Genomic DNA, 19,965 nt, shown 5'->3' with positions numbered 1-19,965 from the left:
CTGGGTTTAGCAGGCCAACGCTCAAACCACTGATAGTCAACCACCCCTAGTTAAAATGCTGGGGTTTCCAGGCTTCAAACTATGTGACTCCTGCTGCGATGCCATGCTTGTTTCAGACGGACACTCTTTATGAGTACGCTGCCTGGGTGAGGGGCATATTTCCCAGAAATGCCCCCACCGCAGCAACCCAAAAGCCAGAGCTTGATGGGACAGGGATGTCTGGCTTAAAATGATCTTGATGGAGAAGTCCCTTCAGCCTGAGGAGGACAAGCAAACATCCTCTCCGGGCCCTCCTCAAGATGGAAAAGGAGATATACCCTCTAAAAAAAACAAAAACCAAAAACAAACTCAGAAAGGTCCGCGAAAACAGAGGTGGTCTCCTGCAAGGTCGCTACCCACCGATGCCATCTTATTCTCAGGTGAGCACCTATGACGCTCCAGGCACTTCCTGCACCCCCGAGGTTAGAGCAAAAGAAACAGAGTTGAGGCACCAACGAAAACATGCCTCCTCCACGGCACCAAGCTCACTGGTACGGGATTCAGCACTGAGTGTCTCAGGCACCATGCCTCCACCCCCAGCACTGACAACTCAGTCAGCACTGGTAGACACCACAAAATCGGCAGCGGCCAAACACCGGTCAGCAGTGACTCCATCAACGAAAGGGAAAGCACCCACGGCACCAACGACTTCTCAGAAATCAGCACCGACATAGTCTCCGCTGCACCAGAGAAACTTAGAAATCTCATCGGCATCACATTTACTGATACTCCGTGCCAAGGACTCCCACGCAGGCTCCAGAGGAGATCACAGCCCACAAGACATGGCATGGTTCCCCAGTGATGGTGATGAGGAGATGCCGGGACAGTACCCCCCAATCTCCACGTCACTCCTCACCTAAGCGCCACCGACCAACGTGGAGCCATGGGTCCAAGACACCAAATGACCCTCCTATGGCTTTCCCAATGCAATGGGCTCATTCGGAACCATGGAGCTCAAAAAGGGGTAAGCATTTTGGACTGTCCACAGTGCAGAGACGCTAACTGTGCTCTAACCCAGCGTCTCCCATACCACAACCCTTGGAGACAAATGAGGGGAAAGAGGACACAGAAACGGGCACAGACCATGACACATCATATGTATAAAATTCATCTTCTTCCCCATATGAGGCGATTATGCCCCCACTGCCAGCCTCAGCAGATGACTTTAAACAGTTTCAAGAGCTGTTCAAGAGAGTCGCACAAAGCCAAGACATCCCGCTAGAGGAGGTAAAGACAAACCAGCACAAGCTAGTACAAATACTGCAACCCGCATCTACTTCCAAAATTGCCCTTCCCATCAACGAGCCCATCTTGGATCCTGTGGAGACAGTCTGGCAGACACCTGCTTCTATTCCGCCCACCTACAAAAGAGCGGATAGAAAATATTACGTACCATTCAAGGGGACAAACTTTCTATTTGCGCACCCGCTTCCCAACTCCCTAGTTGTCAAGGCAGTAAATCACCATAACAAACAGCCACAATTCAAGCTTACACCCCATGACAAAAAACAAATGACTTGACTTGTTCGGACACAAAGTATATTCCTTCTGCACCCTTCAGTTTCAAATGGCCAATTATTCAGCACTATTGGCCAAATATGACTACAACAATTATGGGAAACTTGCCCAGTTCATATCTGAGCTCCCAGAGGAAAATCAGACAATTCCAGGCCGTTGTCACTGAGGGCCAGCTCATATCCAGAACAGCCCTTCAGGTGGCATTGGACACAGCAGACATGGCAGCCTGAACAACGGCCACAGCACTGAGCCTCATGGTTTCAGGAATAGCAAAAGAACTCCAGACAAAAGTAGAGGACTTACCTTTTGACCAGGAATAACTCTTCTCTCAGAAGACGGACAAGGTCCTTCATTCAGTGAAGGACTCTTGGGCCATGGGCCGCACTTTGGGAATTTACACCCCACTGCAAAGAGAAGGAGATACCAACCATATCAGAGACCTAGAGACTCCTTAAACAACAGGCAACAACAGTTTGTCAGATCCCAAAAGTTCAAGATGGTCACATTGGGTATGATACTTCCAGTGCTGCAACAGGAGGACTGGTTTTCAACCCTTGATCTCCAAGATGCTTATTTCCATATCACCATTCATCCTGCTCACAGGAAATTTCTGCAATTCACGGCAGGATGACAACGCTTGCAATACAGAGTACTACCATTCGGCCTATCCATGACACCAAGAGTCTTCTCCAAAACTCTAGCGGTGGTAGTGGAATGTCTACGCAAACAGGGAATAATGATTTTCCCATGCCTGGATGATTGCTTTATCAAAGGCCCAACTCTACAAGGCAATGGACGCAGTCCAGTCGACTATCACACTATTCTGGGAGCTCGTTCTACAACTAAACGAATGGAAATCAACCATAAACCTGGTACAACAACTAGACTTTATTAGGGCACAGCTCAGTGCCATAAAAGCCAAGGTGTTATTACCCCTTACCAGATTCAGGAGCCTCATCTCAGAGGTACAAGTCAGTCCACAAGTTCGGGCTCGCGCTGTCCTACAATTACTAGGACACATGGAGGCCATGACGTTCACGCTATGACATGCAAGACTACATATGCGATGCCTACAAGGTTAGTTATGCATGGTATACATACCAAGCAAAAACAACCTACACGAACGGCTCAAAGTTCCACAAAATGTCCTGAACTCATTACAATGGGAAACAAATCCACAAAATGTCTGTATGGGTATCCCTTTCCAACAGGAACCCGATCACCACAGATGCCACACTGATATGCTGGGGTGCTCACATGTGTCAACACACAATACAGGGCAAATGGTCTCCGGGAGAGACTTAACTGTACATCAATTTGCAAGAGCTATGAGCAGTCCGCAATGCCTGCAGACATGTTCTACATCAACAAGCAAGGAGGAGCTCACTCACATTCTCCATGCACAGAAGCCATGAGACTTTGGAATCGGTGCATACAACACAACATAAACATCTCAGCATGTTACTTTCCAGGCTGTTGGAATGCAACAACAGACATGCTCAGCAGGTACTTCTCTCAGGATCACAAATGGGAGATGAACAGAGAGGTCCTGAGTTCAATCTTCAAATGGTGGGGCACTCCCACTATCTATCTGTTCACATCCCCTACAAATTGCAAATGTGCGATGTTCTGCTCAAGAGCAGGACTGGGACTATGGTCATTAGGGGACGCCTTCCTCATCAAATGGGAGGCACAACTCACGTATGCGTTTTCACAGATACCAGTGATATCACACGTGATAAACAAGATACAAGCAGACAGGGCCAAGGTTATCCTTATATTCCTGACATGGCCCAGACAGGCATGGTATCCTTCCTTACCTGTTACGCATGGCAATATGCACCCTGCGAGCTCTCCCTTGCCAGCCGGATCTGCTGACTCTACACAATGGTTGCACTCTCCACCCGAACCTGGAGATACTCCACCTACAGGCATGGCTCCTGAATGGTTCCACCATGACAAAATAACCTGCTCGGAACAAGTTAATCACGTGTTATTAAACAGCAGGAAACTGACTACAAGAAATATCTACCTTCAAAAATGGAAGATGTTTTCCACCTGGTGTCAAGGAAGACACTTGACAAGCGATTCAGCACCACTACCATTCATCTTAGAATACCTATTGGAGCTGAAAAGCACTGGCTTAACAATGAGCTCCATCAGAGTCCATCTTGCGGCCATTTCAACATTCCACCGAGACATCGAACTTTGACATTTGTACACCCAACTACAAAACGCTTCTTCAAGGATTTCATAAATGTTTACCCAGACGTTCAATGACCTACACCAACATGGGACCTCAACCTGGTACTGAAATGCCTCACCAGACCACCATTCGAATCATTAGCTACCTGCTCATTACTCCACTTATTGATGAAAGTAGCCTTCCTAGTCACCATTACCTCGGCCAGAAGGATAAGCGAGATTGGGGCGCTCATGGCAGATCCTCCATACACAACATTCTTCAAGGACAAGGTCACGCTACGCTTATACCCTAAATTCTTACGGAAAGTAACTTCAGTATTTCACATGAACCAAATCTATTCACCTACCAACCTGGTACTCCAACAGAAGCTGCCCTACATGCTCTAGACATTAGAAGGGTGCTAGCGTTCTACCTTGAAAGAACCAAACCTTTCAGCAAATCCCCTAGACTTTTCATCTTTATTACCGAGCGCTTGAAAGGAGACTTTATATTCACTCCGAGATTATCCAAATGGATTTCCACATGTATTCAAACATATTACCATATCCGGAATACAGAACCACCGGAGCACATTAGAGCACATTCTACTAGGTCCATTTTAACCTGAGTAGCGTTCCTTAATAATGTTCCAATACTAGAGATCTGTAAGGCGGCCACTTGGGCCTCCGTCCACACATTCGCAAAGCACTATGCAGTCACACAGGACTCCAGGGCTGATGCCATAGTGGGCCTCACAGTACTTTCCTCAATGACTCAAACAAACCTGAAGTCCCCACAGCCCTTAGAAGAGCACTGCTCTACAGTCGCCTAAAATGGAACATCCACAGGGACAGTACTCAAAGAAGGAGGAAAGGTTACTTAACTTGTGCAGTAACTGTAGTTATTCAAGGTGTGTCCCTGTGGGTGCTCCACTACCCACCCACCTCCCCTGTACTTCGGAGTTTGCAGTTAAGGCTGCAGTAGAGACAGAACTGGAGGGCTCGGGTCGTACGTGCGCCACATGTGGCAGCAACGGCACTGTGAAACACAAACTGCGCATGTGCGAGACCATAAATCTCTGATCAACTGTGCCGGGACGCACCACCACCTAAAGTGGAGCACCCACAGGGACACACATCTCAAAGAACTCCAGTTACTGCACAAGGTGAGTAACCTTTCCTTCTGCTCTTCTACATTCGAAGACTGTTGACCAGACTCCTCCACTTAGGGAGGCCTCCTAGAGCACCTTTAAACTTGGGACCTATGGCCCTCTCAAGAAGCTTGTCTCTACATCCTAAAGCTCAAAGGCTTCTGTCTGGCATGCATGCACCAAAAACTAATGATATACCTGAGATACATCAATGTTTTCATCACCTGGACAACAACTTAAACTCCCTCATAGATTTCCACCACAACTTCAAAGACCACCACCCATCCCTTAAACTCTCTCTGAAACACTCCCACACTAGCATCAACTTCCTGGGCACCTCGATTAGCTTCAACAATGGAACCCTACAGTCAACTAATATATGAGAAACCCACGGATCACCATACCCGCTTCATAGATCGAGTAACCACCCCAAACACACCAAGAAATCTGTTATCTGCAGCCAGGCACTCGGATACCACAGAATATGCTCCGAGAGTCCGGGTATACACCTCAATTCACTCAGTACTGCTTTCACCAAAGAAGAACACTCCACCAGAGAAGTAGATCACTTCATGGAACAGGCACCCAAATACCCTGAGAGAATGTGCTTCAATACAGAAATAAACCCTCCTCAAACCACACAGCTGTAATTGTCACCTAACACCCAACACTGGAACCCACACAGAGGTACCATCAAAACAACCACAATCCATATGTGATGGGGACCCCATCCTGAAAGATATCTTTCCTAAAAGTCCTCTTCTGTCCTTCAAACAACCCCCCCAACCTCTCTAAGCTCATCATCAGAAGTGAACTCCCCATGGACTAGAACATACCAATTCAAAGTGGCACCAGACCCTGTCACAACAGATGCAAAACCTGCAGACATATCTCCACTGCTACCGTGATCAACGCCTCCCACACCTTTCAAGATCCATGGGTCCTACACATGCCCATCACAACATGCGGTGTACCTCATCCAATGCACTAAATGTCCCAACAAAAAATATGTGGGTGAAGTCAGACAATCACTATGCTCTCAAATGAACGTACACAAGAAAATGATAAAAAGACAAAACACCATATCACCTGTGGTTTAAATGCTTTGCACAAAATGATCACTCTATATCTGACCTATCAGTCCTCATCCTCAAAGGAAACCCGCACCACACTTTCAAAAGATGAGCTTGGGAGCTTAAATTTATGACTTTGCAAGGCACTAAAAATCATGGATTGAGTAAACACACTGGATTTATGGTTTCAGAGTAGCAGCCATGTTAGTCTGTATACACAAAAAGAAAAGGAGGACTTGTGGCACCTTAGAGACTAACAAATTTATTTGAGCATAAGCTTTCGTGAGCTACAGCTTATTATCCCCCCTGCTGACTTTCCCTCCTGCCTTTCCTTTCCCCCCATCACTGCAGGGTTGTTCACCTTGAATGGTCCCTTGAAATATGTATGAACTACTTATGCTAAACAATCTGTTCCACTTTGTATTTAGATGTGACACTCGGAGTACGTTTTCCAGACCTGAAGTAGAGCTCTGTGTAGAGCTCGAAAGCTTGTCTTTCTCAGCAACAGAAGTTGATCCAATAAAAGATATAACCTCACCCACTTTGTCTGGTATGAAAGGCATTTGCACTATTACTCCAGGAATCTATGACCAAGTGCCGATAGACAACACCACAGTTAGTCATTATGCCTTCAGACCAAAGGGGGACAAGCTCATCTGTTTCACCAAGAAACTAGGCAGCTTTGAAGTTGGTGCTTTCTGAATCAAATCACACTAGTGGCTCTACATCTTCTTGGCCTTTGGAATACCTTTGCAGACCAACCAAGCAGGCACTTTTCAGACAACCATGAGTGGTTTGTCAAAGATTCAGTCCTAAAGAACATCTTTCACAAGTCGGGATTCCCAGGAATAGACCTGTTTACTATGGACCTGAACAAGTGTCAGACATTTAGTTCCAGAGGTGGTCATAGCCCAGACTCTCTGACAGATGTTTCACAGACCTCATCATGTTCTGCTCCAAATGCAAGGTGCATTTCTTTGACCTTGCCCTTCTCTAACAGAAATACAGACCACCGTGTGTATATATATATATATTAAAAAAACAAAACAAAAAACCCTAACAATACATTTCACTGCACACACTTCTCTCCCGAGGAGAGGGGAAGAGAACAAACATGCAACAGATGTTAGCCATGTCGTTTAATGCACTACTGGAAGGTGCTTGGATACTACGGTATTAGAATGTATGTAATATAGTATCCCCTGGACACCAGCACTGATGTATGGCTGATTCAGATGATACTGAGGGTTCTGAGGAAACTGAGGCAAGATGCAGGACTGATGACTGATATAGCCTGGCCCATTCTGGGTCTGGCAATTCTTGTATTGGGCTGTGATGAATTTCTCAGTAAAGTCCCTGATCATCTTACCTGCTTTGACTGACATGGTCTCACAGAACAGTCAGATCCCGCACTGGGGTCCGGGACCCAGCTTTGTTGCATTTGATAGCCTGGATGTTAGCTGGATGATGTACAATGAAAAAAACTGTTCAACTTACAGAACATGCTGCTCCAAAGCAGGAAACTCTTAACTAGACTGACTTAGCTTTATAGGTAGAAGTTTTCTCTTCAGGCATTGTAGCACAATCTGTCTCTCTTTACACCCATTTCAGCAATATTGGACTACAGAATCATAGAACTGGAAGAGATCTCGAGAGGTTATCTAGTCCAGTCCCCTGCACTCAAGACAGGATTAAGTATTATCTAGACCAGCCCTAACAGGTGTTTGTCCAACCTACTCTTAAAAATCCCCAATGATGGAGATTCCACAACCTCCCAGGCAATTTATTCCACTGCTTAACCACTCTGACAGAAAGTTTTTCCTAATATCCAACCTAAACTGCCCTCGCTGCAATTTAAGCCCATTGCTTCTTGTCCAGCGGTTAAGAACAATTTTTCTCCCTCCTCCTTGTAACAACATTTTATGTCCTTGAAAACTGTTATGTCCCCTCTCAGTTTTCTCTTCTCCGGACTAAACAAACCCAATTTTTTCAATTTTCCCTCATATGTTGTGTTTTTTAGACCTTTAGTCATTTGTTGTATGTACTAACTCTGAAGCAATCCAGACTGTCATGTCCATAGGGGTCCATTTAGCAGCAATATATGCACATCACCCTTCTGTGTAGGGCGATACTGTTCCCCCCTTCCCCCACACACACACGGTAAGGCTCCTTTAGGGGTACCTTCATGGTTTTCCCACCAGTTATGGAGTCCGGTCCTTCTTGGGACCTGAGTATAATATTAATAGGGTTGATGGGTTCTCCCTCTTGAGCCCTCATCTTGCTTCCTTTACCACTTATTTGTGAAGACTGCCTTTTTAGTACTCATTACATCAGCTCAAAGGACAGGGAAGATTCAGGCCTTCATGACTTGTCCCCTTATACAGTGCTTCATAAGGATAGAGTCACTCTCATGCCTCATCCCAAGTTCCTGCCTAGAGCGGTTTTAGAATTTTATGTGAACCAGATTATTCATCTCCCAGTACTCTTCTGCAAGCTGCATGCAACCTTGGGGGGATATTAAACTTCACATATTTGATGTAGTAAGGTCATTGTTCTTTTACATTGTTAGGACAAAATCATTCAAGAACTCACCTAGACTGTTTAAGGCCTTTGCAGAGAGTGAAGTGTCAGGCAATATCCTCTTGTAGACTATCAGAATCGGTCTTCAGCTGTATAAGAACATGTTCTGAATTAGTCAGGTTTGATTCATTTAGTCACATTTAGAGCTCATTCCACTAGAGTTCAGGCCACCTGTTTGAAGAACGTTCTTATGCCTGAAATCTGTAGAGCAGCTATATGGAGCTCAGTATATTACTCTTTGGTAAAGGCTTCCAGATCAAATCCTCACTTTGGTAGGGCTGTCCTTCAGTCTTTGTTTAAGTAGGACTCCTAGTACCCACCACCAAACAATCAGACAGCTGCTTGTTAGTCTCCAAGGGTGGAATCCATGTGGACAATCGCTTGAAGAAAAACTGTGTAGTCTAAACAGATTAAATAGATTCCATGGGCCACCTTCTTCCCTGCTATTATGGAGCTGTCCTCTGTGATTCTCTATTGGCGAAGGAACTGAGGGATAGTTGGGCCACTTTGTCCTTTTCGCCCTGCCATTGCAGGGGGAGGGTGTCATGAGGACATCTAGTGTGCAGGTGTGCTTCTAATGGATACTGCTTAGCAAAAAATCTTATCTTAGAGACATAGTGCACATACGTACCAAAAGCATCATCCATGTGGATAACTCATCTCAAAGAACCAGTTACTGTAAGGTAACAGTTGTTTTCAATCAGCAGGTCACACCCTTGAGTGCACACTTTCCCAACTTGCTGTCAGGATTCAGGCAAGTTCAGGCTGACAGTTTAGAACTTCGAAGGATGAATCCTTCATAGGTTTTATTACATGGCTGATGTCTTCTCCAGTCTAGGAAGGATTCCATAGTCAGTCTATTAATGTATATGGCATGCCTTTAGAATCTGGTATGTTAATTCAAGATTTGCCTTCAATTTCTTTTTGTTGTAGTCATCAGGGGTCTGAAATCAGTACCTCATGGGTGCATGTACTAATTGGGAGCCCTCTGAGATTCTTCTGGGAAAGCGGAGCTTCACATCCTCACATTTTCTAAAAAGAAAAGGAGTACTTGTGGCACCTTAGAGACTAACCAATTTATTTGAGCATAAGCTTTCGTGCTCAAATAAATCGGTTAGTCTTTAAGGTGCCACAAGTACTCCTTTTCTTTTTGCGAATACAGACTAACATGGCTGTTACTCTGAAACTTGTCACATTTTCTAGATTTACTAAAACTGGGGAAGCTTCTACCTCCTTTCAAGTTTCCCATCTCCATCTGAAAATTAATCTTCACCCTGGAGGATTCAAGACCTGTGGCTGCCACATCTGCTTTGTATTAATAATATTCTACAGGGACCTAGTGGCATCATGGACCTCTCTTCTTCCTGAAGTGACTTTTTCTTATCTGAATTGAGACATCATTCTGTCTTAATCCATCTCATTCTAAAAAGATTAAATGGCATCTGATTTTTCAATCCCAAAGAGGCCGATCTCAGCTGATGTACTGCTTTATTAGCATTATTATAAGAATGATGTATGGCATTTAGGTCAGGAACCACGAACTGGATTCACTTCTGAAAATTGTTGAATTGGGCAGTGTTCTACCAATGCCAAAAACAGGAGTTAAATGGAAAATTAGTATTTAGTGACCAAATTATTTAAATGGAGACCCCATTGTGCTTGGTACTGTACAAACATTAGAAAGTGCAGTCTCTGGCCTTAACGAATGTACAGTAATGGGAAAGAACAAATGAAATAGCACTACTTGTGGCCAAACTAGTAATGCTAAAGGATGGGTGGTGCTGGCAGGTGACCATAGTCAATTAGCTGCCCTAAACAAGTTTCAATGCATGTGCCTCTAACCCTCCTCCCTCAGTTCACTACATCTCTTCATTTTTTAAAAGTGTTTTTGTCGGGGTTATTTGTTATAACACTTCAGCATTAAACTGCCACATTAATTTGAATAAAAAACTGTTACTCACCTTTCGTAACTGTTGTTCTTCGAGATGTGTTGTTCATGTCTATTCCAATCAGGTGTGTGCTCACGCACGTGCACGTTGGCTGGAAGATTTTTCCCTTAACAGTCTCCATCGGGTCGGCCTGGGCGCCCCGTGGAGTCGCGTCCTCATGGCGCCTAATATATAAAACCCTGCCGACCCGCCACCCCTTCAGTTCCTTCTTGCCAGCTAGAGGGGAAAGAGGGTGGGTATTGGAATAGACATGAACAACACATCTCAAAGAACAGTTATGAAAGGTGAGTAATCGTTTTTTCTTCTTTCAGTGCTTGTTCATGTTGATTCCAATCAGGTGACTCCCAAGACAAATCTAGGAGGTGGGGTCAGACCTGTCCACTGATTGGAATCCTGCTCTACCAAAGGCCACATCATCTTTGGCCTGCCTAGTAATTGCATAGTGCGTGGTGAAAGTGTGTATGGATGACCACGTTGCCACCCTGCAGATTTCCTGGATGGGGACTTGAGCCAGGAACGCTGTTGATGAAGCTTGCACCCTTGTGGAGTGCACCGTTATTGGGGGCACAGGAATCCCTGCTAGATTGTAGCATTCAGTAATGCAAGCCACAATCCATGATGAAATGCGCTGTGCCAAAATCAGCTGACCCTTCATCCTGTCTGCTACTGCCACATAGAGCTGTACCGACTTCCTGAATGGTTTTGTCCTGTCACTGGAAAAAGCTAGCACCTTGCGGACTTCCAGAGTGTGGTGCCTCTGCTCCCTGCTGCTCGAATGAGGCTCACGGTAGAAAACTGGGAGGAAAATGTCCTGGTTGATGTGGAACTGCGACACAACCTTTGGGAGGAAGGCCGGATGGAGTCTGAGCGCATCCTTGTCCTTAAAAAATATGGTGTAGGGCGGCTCCGATGTTAGGACCCTGAGCTCAGACACACTCTGGGCTGAGGTTATCGCCACCAGGAATGCGACCTTGTAGGAAAGTTAAAGCAGGGAGCATATTGATAAAGGCTCAAAGGGGTGCCCAGTGAGCCTAGAGCGGATCAAGTTGAGGTCCCAGGGAGGAACCGGTTGGTGGACGTGGGGGTACAGCCTGTCGAGGCCCTTCAGGAAGTGGCTGACCATGGGGTTAGCAAAAATTGAATGGCCCTGTACCCCCATATGGCAGCTAGGTGCACTCTTATAGAAGACAAGGAGAGACCTTCCTGCTTCAAGTGTAGAAAATAGTCCAAAATATGGCGCACTGAGGCTAGCGCTGGGGGCAAGTTGCGCTGTGCTGACCAGATTGAAAAAATCTTCCACTTGGCCAGGTACGTGGGCCTAGTGGAGGGTTTCCTACTGCTGAGAAGGACCTGTCTGACCTGTTCTGAACAGGAAAGCTCAAATGGATTCAGTCATGGAGCCTCCATGCTGTGAGGTGGAGCAACTACAGGTTTGGGTCTTGGAGACGCCCGAGATTCTGTGTGAGAAGGTCCGGGAAAAGCGACAAAGTAATCGGGGCTCCCACAGACATGTCTAGGAGAGACGCGTACCAGTGCTGACAGGGCTAGGCCAGTGATACGAGAATAACCCGAGCCCGGTCTCTATGGATCTTGAGCAGGACCTCGTAGATGAGTGGTATGGGTGGGAAGGCATGTAGAAGAGCCACCCCCCAATGGAGGATAAACGTGTCTGCTGTGGAACTCGGACTGTGATTCTGGAGGGAGCAGAACTGCTGACGCTTCCTGTTACGTCGCGAAGAGGTCGATCAGGGGACAATCCCACCTCTAGAAGCCCAAACATGTGACGTCTGGGTGAAGGGACCGTTCGTGACTGTGGAACGACCTGCTGAGGTGGTCTGCCAGCTCATTCTGGACCCCAGGAAGGTATGATGCTTGTAGGTCGACTGAATGTTCTACACAAAAGTCCCATAGCCTGAGCGCTTCCTGGCACAGGGGAGAGGAGCGTGCACCCCCCCGTTTGTTGATATAGAACATTGCAGTTGTATTGTCCATCATGACCAATAACACATCGACCTGTTAAATATGGGCGGAATGACTGACACGTTAGGGTCATTGCTCTGAGCTCTCTGACATTGATATGAAGGAGGAGATCTGTTTGCGACTAGAGGCCTTAAATCCTGTGGTCCCCCAGATGAGCTCCCCATCCCAAATGTGACACGTCAAATCACCAGCACCAGGGATGGCTGTGGGACAGCAAAGGGAACTCCCGAGAACACCTGCTGAACATCCGTCCACCACCGGAGCGAGTCAAGGATAGAGTGAGGAATGGTTACGATCCTGTCTGAGCTGTCCCTAGGAGGTCTGTACACTGATGCAAACCACGGCTGAAGCCTAAGTCTGGCATGTTGTACTATGTACTAACAGGCTGCCATGTGCCCGAGAAGCTTCAGGCAATTCCTCACGTGGTGGTGGGGAACTGCATGAGTCCCTGGATCATGCTGTTGAGGGCCTGAAATCTCGCCTGCGGGAGGCATGTTCTGGCTTGAGTTGAGTCCAGTACTGCCCCTATGAATTCTATCCTCTGGACTGGGGACAAAGTCAATTTGGCTTCATTCAGGAGCAGGCCCAGATTCTCGAAGGTGGCTCTAATAAAGGTTACCTGAGCTTCCACCTGTGCCCTGGAGCGGCCTTTGATCAGCCAGTCATCGAAGTACAGAAACACCTGTCCCTGATGTCTTCACAGAAAGGCGGTGACGACTACCGTGCACTTGGTGAATACTCGAGGTGCTGCTGACAGGCCGAACAGGAGGACAGTAAATTGGTAATGGGGACCATTGACCACAAACCTGAGGAACTTTCTGTGGTTTGAGTGATTATGTGAAAATACGCATCCTTCAAGTCGAGGATGTCATACCAGTCTGCTGGATCCAGTGAAGGGATGATGGAGGCCAGGGAGACCATGCGGAACCTGAGTTTCCTCACAAACTTGTTGAGGTCGTGCAGGTCCAGGATAGGCCTGAAGCCGCCTTTGGCATTCGATATTAAGAAATGGCGGGAATAGAAGCCGTCGTCCCTGTGTTCCAGTGGAACCTCCTCCACCGCCCTTAGCACTAGGAACAACTGCACCTCCTGAACGAGAAGTTGCTCATGAGAAGGGTCCCTGAAGAGGGACGGGGAAGGGGGGTGGGAGGGCACAGAACTGGATGGAGTATCCCCTCTCTACTGTGCAGAGTACCCAGCAATCCGACGTGATATGGGACCAGGCATGGTAGAAAGGGGATAGTCGGGAGGAGAAGGTAAGGTGGGGTAGATCCAGTCTCTGGTCTGGAATGCCATCCTCGATCGCATCTTCAGAAGGCCGGTTTAGGGCCAGAGGGTGGTTTGGACTATCCAGAGCCTTGATTAGTGGAGGAGTGTTGCCTCCTCCTGCCGCTCCTGTTCTCCTCCAAGAGCTGTCCTGGCAGTTCTGCTGCTGGAACCTTTGAGGAGGTTGCTGGCGGAAGTGTCTCCGCTGTGTGGCGGGAGTGTGTAAGCCCAAAGATCTGAGGGTGGTTCGGGAATCTTTTAGGCTGTGGAGCCGTTTGAATGGAGGTCCTGAATGGTTTGCTGGACCTTGTAGGGTAAGCTTCACCATCGCTGCACAGGTATTTTTAGAGTACCTGCTCACAGTGGCCTGTTGGTTAGCAATACGAAGCTGCAAACCACCAGTCGAGTAGACCTTCGTACCCACAAGGTCAAGGTGTGTAGCGTCCCTATTCTTTGGGGAAAGATCTTGGAAACTCTGTCTCTCCCACTGGTTAGCCGCATCAACCACCAGCGAGTCCGGAGGCAGGTGGGAGTATAAATGCTTGAATCCTCTGGAAGGCACGAAATACCACCATTCATTGCGTTTGGCAGTAGGTAGCAAAGATGCCGGCGTCTGCTACAGGGTCTTAGTGGTGTCCACAACCGTCTTTATGAGGGGCAAGGCTACATGTGAAGGTCGCGAGGGTGCTAGGATGTCCACCACGGGATCTGCCTCTACCACTTCCTCAGCCTTGATACCCAGACCCTGGGCAGCCCTACGGAGCAATTGCTGCAGAACTCTGTTGTCCTCCAATGCAGGAGCTATGACCATCCCCACCAATGCTTCATCCGGCGACGAGGAGGAGGAAGCGTGTGTTGGTAGTGGAAGCTCCCTCCATCTGCCCAGGAGGGGTCACGTGACTCCCGGGGCAGCATTGGAGGAAGTGGTGCCGGGACCATAAGCATCAGAAGAGGCATTGGCCTGTGCATCAGTCTCACTGGAGGGAGCTGCGTTGGCACGCTCACAGGAGCCGCTGGTGTCGGGGGGCTCGGTGCCGACATTGGTACCGGGGCCATAGGTGCCTGCATCGAGGTAGGCGTTGACAGTGGTGCAGGTGTGGGAGACGGGTGCATCGATGCCATGAAGGGTGGTGCCGAAGTCGGAGCTGAGCATGGGGCCGGAGTCCACGACGGAGCTGGAGGCGCCAAGGGCAGATGCGCAGTGGAAGGCGGTATGAAAGTGGCGAATGCCATGGAAGATGTTGCTGAGCGTCTGTCCTGGGTTCCTCCCTGGCCGTGGTGAAAAGCTCAGGGGCTCCAGAAGGGCCACTGAGGTGGATTCTGCCACTGCAGAGGCCACGCCTGAGGCTCTCTTCTGTCCCTACCCGACCTCGCTCTAAGACTTTTTCTCCTACCCAAGCAATAGGAGTCGGATTCTGACTCCGAGGTCTCAGACACTGAAGACCATGGAGAAGCCAATCCTCGATGCCTCAAATGTCGAGAGCTCGGGGAGTGAATAAGTTCTCTGTCGGAATGGGTCGACGCGAAGGGGAGCATCTAGACATCATAGCCAGCTTCACTTTAGAGTGCACCAGAGGACGTAGCTCCGTCTGCGCTGAGGGTTCCTCCCTGGCAAGCGAGAATGGTGCCGTCAGGTGGAGGAGGTCCTGAGCAGCCTGGCACGCTTCCAGAATGGATGGGAGCTGCAGCTGCTGCATAGGTGCCGGTGATCGAGGTGGGGCCGGACTCGACTCGACACGGCCCTGGAAGGAGATGCCGAGGAGTGGCCTGCTTGGGGTCGCACGTCTTGTGGCTTAGCCAGAGGAGAATGGTCGTCCGGCTTTTTCTTTTTTTTGAGGCACTGGTGAGAGGGAGCGGTGCCTACTGTCAGGCTGGCCCCGTGAGGATCCGTGGTGGTGCTGAGTGTCTCTGGAAGAGTCCTTCCTCAGCACTGAACTTGCTGACGACGCTTGGGCACTTCACGTTGAGGACGCTGCTGCAGGGGTCGGGTCCCTCGAGCCCAGGTCAGAGTGGGCATAGGGCTGCCTCCATGAGGATCACCTTGAGCCACTGTTCCCTTTCCTTAAGTGTTCTCTGATGGAACTCGCAGAACGATCTTCCGATGGGTCTCCCCCAGGCACCGTAGACACGACGAGTATGGGTCATTTTTTGGCATGCGCTTGGCACAGGCCACGCAGTTCTTGAAACCCAGGGACCATGGCATACCACAGCGCTGAGGCCGGAGTGGGGGTGGAAAACCCCCAACTAACACTATATTATACTAAACTATTAACTCAAACAGCACTAAGAACTAACTATATATAACAGAATAGTGAAGAAAACTTGCTGAGCAAGAGCCAAGGGAAGTTCCAGCCACTGTCACTGGCGGTAAGAAGGAACTGAAGGGGTGGCGGGTCAGCAGGGCTATATATTAGGTGCCATGAGGGTGCAACTCCAGGGCGCGCCTAGGCGGACCCAACAGATGCTGCTAAGGGAAAAATCTTCCAGCCAATGTGTACACACCTGATGGGAATTGACATGAACAAGCACTCGAAGAAGAACTGGCGTGTCTTGAGCAGATTCTTCCATCTCTCTACCTTTTCCCTTCACATGATTTTGTTTCTTTTGCTTTTAATCTTGTTTTTCCTTTTTTTTTTTTTTGTATTATGAATAGGACCCAACCAAATTCATGGCCATGAAAAACGCATCACGAACTGTGAAATCTGGTCTTCTGTGTGCTTTTACTCTATACTATACAGATTTCCTGGGGGGAGACCAGCATCTCTCAAGTTGGGGGTCCTGGCTCAAAAGGGAGTGCAAGGGGGTCACAAGGTTATTTTAAGGGGCTCACGGTATTGCCACTCTTACTTCTGCACTGCCTTCAGAGTTGTGTGGCCAGAGAGCAGCAGCTGCTGGCTAGGCACTCAACTCTGAAGGCAGCACCCTGCTAGCAGCAGCGCAGTAGTAAGGGTGGCAATACCGTGAGCCCCTTAAAATAAGGATGGTAATACCATACCATACCACCCTTACTTCTACACTGCTGTCTTCAGAGCTGACTGGGGGCCCAGCTCAGCAGGCCAGAAGTAAGGGTGGCAATACCATACCATGCTATCCTTACTTCTGCACTGCTACTGGCAGCAGTGCTGCCTTCAGAGCTGGGCTCCCAGACAGCAGCCACCGCTTTCCAGCTGCCCAGCTCTGAAGGCAGCACCGCCACCAGCAGCAGCGCAGAAATAAGGGTAGCAATACCGCAACCTCCCCTACATTAAACTTGCAACCACTCCATAACTCCTTTTTTGGGGTCAGGACCCTTACAATTACAACACCGTGAAATTTCAGATTTAAATCACTGAAATCATTAAATTTGCAATTTTTAAAATCCTATCATCATGAAATGGACCAAAATGGACCATGAATTTGATAGGGCCCTAATTATGAATTGTTCCTTCTACTAATCCCTCCCCTTAATTTTTTCCTGTGCACTTCCTCACCTTATCTTTCTCTCCTCCTCTCTTCATCATTTACTTTTTTATTCTCTTATGCCAATAATATACTGTAACAGTATGATGCCATTAAGCATGCCCACTTGGGGCATGATGTGGCCTTGCAGTCCTGCCACCCCCTTATTCTGTTGAGGTCATGCAATGATTTACTCAGACTTGGGAACTGAGAAGAAGATACGTTCTTTGTGATGTTTTATTAACTCCTTTTACAGAGTATAAAAAGCCGCATCTCATTAAGCCCCTCAACTCCAACCCCTCTTCTGGCCTTGGGGCTAATGCTCTTCCAAGTTCAGGAGTTCCTAGCACCCATCCCAGAGCTGGGTTATCATGCAAAACAAACTCATGCTTCTCAGATGAGGAGTACATCCACAGCTCTCCTCTTGGAGCAGGATTAAGCTTCAGGCTACCTGGCCCTTTTTTAGTCATTCCTTTCACGCGTCAGCTTGGAGGTGAACAGGCCATAGTTATCCTCCTGTTAGAGCAGTGGTGGGCTACCTGCAGCCTGTGGACTGTATGCGGCCCGTCAGGATAATCTGCTGGCAGGTTGCCAGACAGTGTTTACATTTGCATGGCAACTTGCAGCTTCCAGTGTCCACAGTTCGCCGTTCCCAGCCAATGGGAGCTGCTGGAAGTGGCACGGGCCACAGGGACATGCTGGCTGCCACTTCCCGCAGCTCCCATTGGCTGGGAATGGCAAACTGTGGCCACTGGGAGCTGTGGGCGGCCATGAATGTAAACAAACTGTCTTACAGCCTGGCAGTGGATTACCCTGGTGGGCTGCATGTGGCCCGCGGGCTGCCCACCACTGTGCTAGAGTCTTTGGGAGCACTTCCCTCCAACTGAGCCTTTTATCAGGCCCAGGTATATGTTAGCTAGTTAGCTGCCAGATGGCCTTGCTTTCCTTAAAGAATCTGTCATAGGTAGATTGGTCCTGACTCCCCTTAAAAGGGCCAGCCACCCTATGACATATATGCATCCATCTCTTTTTCTTGCCTTATCATACACACTCTTGGGCACTGAACCATATCACATTCACTCCCTAATATCTCTTCCCCCTCCTCTCGATCTGTCAGAGACCATCTACCTGGTACCTTTCACATGAGGGTTGAGTTTCCCCTTCCCAATACTCCATTCTGAGCACCTCCTACCTCCAATGAAGAGTTTTGGGCCAAGGGGGAGCAGCAATGGCGAGTCTCCCCTCATGTACCTGGGACCAGGCGCATTCTTCCTTGGTCTCTACATGGGCTGAAGATTTTCTCCTTGCAACAGAACATGGAAGGGGAGCTACTGGTGGGGATCAGCTGCCACAGTTTAGCCAAATGACTCCAAACTTACAGGCTACTCTGTTTTGAGCAACTAATCCCCAAGTTAAGGGGGAAGGAGCAGGACGGGGCTGGAGATCAGACAGGGTCTTACAGAGAAAAAAGCTCAGCTATGGAAAAGACGGCAGCTGGGAGGAAAGGAGCAGATTCATTTTTGTCAGTCCCTTTAAGCTGCTCTCTGCAGCCAGGCAAGCTCGAGAATGTTCCACAGGGGCCTGGGATGGGCAGGAATGTGTGACTCCACAGCCAACATGCAATCTTGCTGTTTGAAATGAGCAAAGGTAAATGACAATGTAAGAAACAACAGCGTAGCAGATTTCAAAAGATTGGCTGTTAATTCAAAAGTTTCATGGTGTTTGTGTGTGTTTTGTCTTACCTTGATAGTTGCTGCTCCCTCTTTCCTGTACAGGTTAAGGATTTTTCTGTTGACACAGTGCTTCAACAACATGATAATTTAAACATGGCTTTGGATAGCTGTTACAGTGGCGATAGTGTGGTTATTTTCCCAGGAGAATATAAGGCTGCAAACCTCTCCATGTTAACTGAGGATATTGTTATTCAAGGTCAGCAGTGCATTCTACTTATTTTTAACTTTACAAATTGTAACTATATAAAGCAGTCCTTCAGATCAGCAATTACTACAGGTAAATAGGGGGGCAGGGAGGAACTCACTGTGAATTCTAATGGGATTAGTAACACTGAATCTGAAAACATCAGACAGAATAAAAGTTGTGCTAATCACCCCTGGTGTAAAGTACTGTGCAACTGAATTTAGTATATAAGGAATTTTGTGATATATTCATTCAGTAAGAATTCATTGTTAGGGCTCCATGTTTGTCACAGAAGTCACGGATTCCATGACTTTCCACGACCTCTGTGGGAGCCAGTGTGGCTGACCCCAGGGCCCCCCAAAGCAGCTGCTCAGGTGGCCCTGGGGACAGCCACACCAGCGCAGCCCCACATCCAGCCACTGCTGGAGTGGCCCTGGCGCCAGCTTGAGCAGCGTTCCCCAGATGGCCAGTGCAGCTGCCAGAGTAGTTGCTTTCCCAGGCGTCCTGTGGCAGCAGTCCCCGGGTGGCCAGAGTAGTCGCTTTCCCAGGCGTCCCGTGGCAGCAGTCCCCAGGCGGCTGGTGCAGTTGCTAGCAGCGGTCCCCGGGTGGCCGGAGTAGCCGCTTCCCTGGTGGCCCCTGGCAGTGGTCCCCACTGCAGCCACTGTCAGCAGCCCCCAGCAGCTGGCCCCAGCCCCGCCAGCAGCAACCCCCTGGGACGACCACTCTCCATCAGCAGCCCCTTTAAGATTTAGTCAGGGGTATTTACAGTAAAAGTCATGGACACGTCACGGGCCGTGAATTTTTGTGTATTTCAGGGAAAGGGTTGGAATGGCGGCAGGGAAGGGGCGGGGCCTCACAGAAGGGGTGGAG

General features: G+C 48.3%; 1 protein-coding gene across 1 annotated transcript in view; it reads left to right on the top strand.

Moving 5' to 3' along the window:
* SHCBP1L (SHC binding and spindle associated 1 like) overlaps window positions 1-19,965 on the top strand; it is a 67,133-nt gene that overhangs the window by 32,213 nt on the left and 14,955 nt on the right. Inside the window, exon 7 of the mRNA XM_073356620.1 lies at window positions 18,954-19,107. Coding sequence (XP_073212721.1) covers window positions 18,954-19,107 — 154 coding nt within the window. The remainder of the gene's footprint in view (window positions 1-18,953; window positions 19,108-19,965) is intronic.

This window comes from Lepidochelys kempii, chromosome 8, assembly GCF_965140265.1.
Source record: "Lepidochelys kempii isolate rLepKem1 chromosome 8, rLepKem1.hap2, whole genome shotgun sequence".
Taxonomy (NCBI): Eukaryota; Metazoa; Chordata; order Testudines; family Cheloniidae; genus Lepidochelys; species Lepidochelys kempii.
The sequence above is the reverse complement of the archived record's forward strand: the minus strand, read 5'-3'. Positions and strand labels throughout refer to the sequence as shown.